Source organism: Gavialis gangeticus, unplaced genomic scaffold (assembly GCF_001723915.1).
Source record: "Gavialis gangeticus isolate Ggan-Ray unplaced genomic scaffold, GavGan_comp1, whole genome shotgun sequence".
Classification (NCBI taxonomy): Eukaryota; Metazoa; Chordata; order Crocodylia; family Gavialidae; genus Gavialis; species Gavialis gangeticus.
Window position 1 is genome coordinate 87,498,062 of NW_017729034.1, and position 6,000 is coordinate 87,504,061.

General features: G+C 50.2%; 1 protein-coding gene across 1 annotated transcript in view; it reads right to left on the bottom strand.

Annotated features, from left to right (window-relative positions):
* The window catches only part of LTV1 (LTV1 ribosome biogenesis factor), a 31,196-nt gene that overhangs the window by 9,583 nt on the left and 15,613 nt on the right, over window positions 1–6,000 (bottom strand). The window contains exons 3-4 of the mRNA XM_019527195.1: window positions 3,736–3,924; window positions 386–473 (exon numbers count right to left, since the gene is read on the bottom strand). Of these exons, the coding sequence (XP_019382740.1) occupies window positions 386–473; window positions 3,736–3,924 (277 nt within the window). The remainder of the gene's footprint in view (window positions 1–385; window positions 474–3,735; window positions 3,925–6,000) is intronic.

A 6,000-nucleotide genomic window follows, 5' to 3' on the forward strand; every position in this document is an offset into this window, starting at 1 on the left:
TACAGACTGTGTGTCTAAAGCAACTGGACATAATGGTTGCCACCACTGCTCTGCTGTGACTATCGGATCTGCCTCAACCATGTTAACTCAGTGGAGCTGCTCAGCTTGGGTAGACCTTGTAACTTATGACTATAAGATGGCCCAGCACAGGGCTATCTGCCTGGCAGCCTGTGAACAGCAAATATGCAGCCCATGGCCCCAGCAGGTGCTTCTCACTGCTGTGCATCAGGGAAGGGCTTGTGTCCTGCTAGTATTACCCATGGGGTAGGGCAGGAAGAAGATGCTTGTGTGGTAAGCCTCAGGATATGGTTTGCACAGAGCTGTGGTGAAGTTGGACAGTCCTGGCCTAACATTATAAAAGGTAGAGTAAAATGATTGATGATACCTGAAACAGGAGCAGCTTTATTTAATAGTCCCACATCCTCTTCAAACTCAGAAGCAAATACCGACGAAGGCAAATTAATAGAAGGAACCTAGAAAAACAAAAAAACCCAAAACACACACACACAAAGCTATTAATTTAAATAGGCTTGGGGCACTGACCAAGAGAAAGTAGGATTTCAGCTGATATCAGTGGCCAGATCTTTACCCGTCTCTAAAGTGCCTCCACTTACATAAGCACCTACATTTTGTGTGTTGCATCAACTCCAAGAGGATGAACCAAATTAATAGATTAGAGTTCCTAGGTTTCTTATAGTCAAAGGGGAGAACTAAGTACCTCCCAAGGCTGCCCAGATCACATAATGGAGGTGCCAGCAGTTCTCAGCCTGTGGTACGCAGGCACCCTGTCAGCAGTACACATCAACAGATTTTTTACAATTACTTTATATGACAAAAATTTACTGGTGGTACTTAAAGTTGTATCATTTTAAATTGGTTGTACACAATCCATCAGAGTTTGGGAACCACTAGGCTAGTCAATAGACACACAAGGACCAGGCAGATAGCTATATTTCTGCTCCTTCCAGGACTTAGGCAACTGATTCAGGGCTGAAAGAAATTCAGATAGCTTAGGGAAGAAATGTTTACCTAAACTGAAACAACCTAAGTAACAAAGCACCAACTGAAAATGATCCACGCAGGTCAAGGAAGACCAAAAGCATGAGAGACCCTGACTTTACAAGCCCAGTGAGGATAGCACTGCTCTGACTGTGGGCAGCTGCGAGTTTTGCAGTTTTGGATACTTTTGCTTGTTAACCAATAAAAGCTATTGTAAAACAGTGTTGGAGAACAGGGACTGGAACCCATACCACGCCCCTGCCACCAAAAATTCCCATAAGCACCAGGCATCACAGAATTTTAGGGCTGGAAGGGACCTTGTGAAATCACAGGTTCTGTTTAATATTTTTACAGCAAATTAGTTAAATGATAAATAAATAAAATATAGCAACGATGATGGCCGCAGGTGCCAGAACCCATAGTTCCCCAAACCTAAGGGAGTTTTCTCTTTGCTGATATAAATTCATGTTCCCTCTTGTTCCATGACTCTTCACAGTCCAGTGGCTCAAGCTTCAACAAGAGGGTTGTAGATGAACAGTGCTTATAGCCTGGTAGTTAGGGCATTCTAATATTATAAAAGCCCAAGTCTGTCTGTCTGTCCATAATGCTCTATTCACGCTCTGACTGGCTGACAGAAATGGTCAATCAGAGTGCTCCAAGCGTGGGGGAGCCCCACCATGATTCGGAAGCCACACTGAGGACTGGATAGAGGGTGGGAGAGCTGCTGGTCCCCGCCTAGGTCCCTTCACTTGCCCGCCACATCTTGATGTCTTTTATGATTATAAAAGGGAAGGCTGCCCCAGGGCTTCCCAGACCTGGTCTTGTTCTAATGACCACCTGGTCCTTTGCCTTATGGGCTATTTGCACGGCTCCATAACTCGCCTACAGTATGCCCCATGCCTTGCAGATGGCATCATCATAGACATTTTCTTTGTCATGCATCTACACTCACATAACCCTTCTGGCCCTCAGACCCTTGGCCTCTCGCACAGCCCCACTCACGTCTTCAGCTCCCTGGGTCCCTCACTCAGCCACTCTGGGTTGCCAGACCCCTTGGCCCCTCGCTGGGCTTCTCTCCATACCCAGCTGCTGGACCCTTCCACTCCTGCCACGAGCAGTCCCACTATTGTGACCCCAAACACTAGTAGAGTGCAGTTTTTAGTCATACCAGCCTAGGCCCTGGCTACAAGCTCCTTGGCCCCTTACTGATGTCACCACTCTGGGCTCCCTGGGCCCTGGCACTCTCTCTCTCACTCCCTACTCTCATTGGCTCTCATTCGGCCCCCTTCTGGGCTCAGCTCTCGCCTTCCTCCAGGATACTTCTGGCCCCGACTCTCCTACATCTGGGCTCCTTAGTCTTGGTGCTGTCTTGGACCCTCCTCTACATCAGATGGCTCTGCCCCAACCATTCTCAGTCTGGGCAGTCAGTTTGTCTGACCCCTTCCTCTCCAACAGTGGCCCCACCTGGACCTTTGGCCTATCCTAGGTCCTGCCCCCGCTGCCTTGGGCCAGTTGACAACTCTGGGCCTCTCTCTGGCTCCAGCAGGCTCCTAATGTGGCCATGTCCAGCCTTTAGCCCCTTTCTGGGCCCTGGCCCCACTGACAGGCCAGCAAAATTCTCTGGGTTGTTCATTCTGCTGCCACTCCTCCTGGGCTCCCCTACTCCTCAGATAGCTCTGGCTTGGCCATCTTCACTCTGGGCTACAGGCCAGTGATCCCGTTTCCTCTCTGATGGTGGTTCTTCCTGTGGCTTCTCCTAGGCCCTGGCCCCACCTCCAGCCAGCTGAGAACTCTGGGCTCCCCTCTGGCTTCAGCAGCCCTCCTGCTGTGGCTGCCTCCGGCCTCTCTGGGCCCTGGCCCTCCTACCAGGCCAGTGACATTCTATTGGGGTCAGTTCTGCAGCCTCGCAAGCCCACACCCACTCGCAGGTCCGCTCCCTCAGGCTCCTCAGCAGGTCTCTTAGGCTCCCAGTCTATCTCTGGGCTGACCTGGGCCTCACAGTAGGTCTTACGCACTGAGCCCCTCTCCTTGAGCTTCACCTGGACCCTACAATAAGGTCTTCTTCACTGAGCCCCCCGCTCTGGGCTCACCCAGACCCCAGCCTGGGACCCTAGGAATGTCCTTGAGCCCTAGTTCCTACCCAAAACCTCCAGACTGCTTCAGATGTCCTCTTTGTGGTGGTACTCCAGAGCTGCAGTCCTCCCACTGAGGTGACGTTCTTTCAGGAGACTAAATCTTACTGCTGGGCTTCTGTCAGGGCCTGGGCTTATACTTGCTTTAAGTCCAGCCCTCTTTGTAAGTCAGATGACTCCCTCCATCAGGCCTAGCCTCACCTGCTGGTTTCCTGAGCCAGCTGACTCACCATTAGCCCTGGCCCACACCTGCCAGCAGCTTTGCAAGCTGCCTGACCTCTTAAAAGTGGCAGGTACCCCAAGGCCTTTTTTAACAGTCAAAAAAATATCTAAACCAAAACAAAAAACCTACATGATACTGCCATGGTGAAAGTCACTGCAGTGTTTTAGCAAATAAACTGATTAATATAATGCAGATTATTGTCATTATAGGTTATAAATTCTACTTACTCCCATATAAAAATGTCAAAGATGGAAAAAAATAAGATCCTGAATATTTGGCGAGCAAGATTACCATTTATCACAAAATGGGGTGATACATTTAGATAAAGGACGCATGAGAAAAATACAAAACAAGCATTGGTGACACAAATACCTCACTTACTGGAATTTGTTGGATTTCTTCTTCTACCTCTCCTTCTGTTGTCTCCACAATCCTGCTCTGTGGACCAGATACAGAAGGGACCAGCTCAGAGGGACCAGAGGCTTCTTTTAGATGCTGCAAGTAGTCATAGTCATCATCAAAGAACACTCCGTACTTCCTCTGCTCCTCTCTCCTCTTGTCATCATCTCCCTTGAAATTGTGAACAAAAGCAAATTTAAGAAATTAGGAAAGGTTAAAAATTCATTAGTAAGAAGGTGAGTCCCAAAGGCATAACAAGAAAATATCTGGATTCAGAATAACATAAAAGATGCCTTTGAGAAATAATACTTAGTACACAAGAAAAAAATCTGCAACATTAATTTAAGAGTCTGGCAAAGAGTGGCTTAGAGAAGAAAACCAGATTTCATAGACATTAGGGCTGGAAGGGATCTCGAGAGATCAAGTCCAGCCCCCTGCCTCAGGGGCAGGAAGTCATCTAGGGTCAAAGGATCCCAGCAAGATAAGCATCCAAACGTTCCTTGAATGAATTCAGAGTGGGTGCCTGCACCACTTCTGGAGGGAGTCTATTCCAGGCCTTGGGGGCTCAGACATTAAAAAAGTTTTTCCTTATTTCCAGCTTAAAACAGTCATGGAGGAGTTTATGACTGTTGGTCCTTGTTATCCCACGGGGCGCTCTGGTGAACAGACGTTCCCCCAGTTCCTGATGCACACCCCTTATGTATTTATAGGCAGCCACCAGGTCACCCCTGAGCCTGCGCTTTTCTAGGCTGAAGAGTCACATGGCTCTCAGCCTCCCATCATAAGGCCTATTTTCTTGCTCTCTGATCACCTGCATGGCTCTCCGCTGGACTCTCTCCAACTTCGACATTCTTCTTGAATTGTGGAGCCCAGAATTGGATGCCGTACTGCAGCTGCAGCCTCACCAAAGCCAAGTAGAGTGGGATTCCAATGTTCCCTCTAAGGAGCAGTGGTCCATGAGCACACCACCTCAGTCCGGTGTGGGACACTTACCGAAGGGGGCTGGAGCCAGAGGCCAGGGGCTGGGGCCAGAGCCAGGGCCGGAGCCTGGTGTGGGCTCCCCGGCTCCGGGGAAGTGCTCTGCTCCCCTGCATCAGGGCCAGGGAGTGGAGCACTTTCCCGGAGCTGGCGGAGCCTCTGCCAGCCCACTGCCCCAGCCTGCATCCCTGCCTTGCCTCACCTTGGGGAGGAGCTGCTGCCTGCCTCACACCGCCCCCCCGGAGGCAATGCTGGGGAGTGGAGCAGTGTCCCAGAGCGGGCGGAGCCTCACTGGGGCAGGCAGCAGCTCCTCCCCGAGGTGAGGCAAGGCAGGGATGCAGGCTTGGGCAGGGGGCTGGCATGGGCTCCGCCGGCTCCAGGGAAGTGCTCCACTCCCCGGCCCTGATGTGGGGGAGTGGAGCACTTTCCCAGAGCCGGCAGAGTCTGCACCAGGCTCCTGCCCAAGCCTCTCCTGGTGCGCGGCCTAGAAAAGGCTGTGCATGGCCACACTTTCAGTTGTGTGTGGCTGCACATGCACGCACCTTAGAGAGAACGTTGAGCGGGAAGATGACATCCTGAGATTTACTTGAGAAGCATCTATGGATGCAAGTCAGAGTTTTATTTGCTTTACCAGCTGCAACATCACATTGGTGGCTCATGTTCATCTTGTGGTCAATCATGACCCCTAAGTCTCTTTCAGCCGTGGTGCTAGCGAGCGTAGAACTGCTGAGCCTATAAGCACGCTGTGGGTCTTTTGCCCCAAGGTGGAGTACCTTACATTTTTCAGTACTGAACATCATTAGGTTTATATCTGCCCACTTACTAAGCTTATCCAAGTCAGCCTGGATCGCTACCCTACCCTCAGGTGTGGCCACTATCCCCCAAAGTTTAGTGTCACTGGCGAACTTGGCCAGTGTGCTTCTGACACCAATGTCCACATCATTGATCAAGACGTTAAAAAGAACTGGTCCAAGGACAGAGCCTTGCAGGACACCACTGGTCATGGAGCACCATAGTGATTTGCTTCCATCAACTACTACTCTCATCAAGAAGGGTCTCTGATAATTTTCTCCAGAATCTTACTGGGGACTGAGGTCAAGCTGATTGGCTTGTAATTCCTGGGCTATATTTTCCGTCCTTTCTTGAAGATGGGTACCTCACTGGCCTTCTTCCAGTCTTCAGGCAATTCACCTGAGCACCATGAGTTTTTGAATATTTTTGCCAATGGTTGGGCTATGACACCTGCCAGCTCCTTGAGTACTCTTGGGT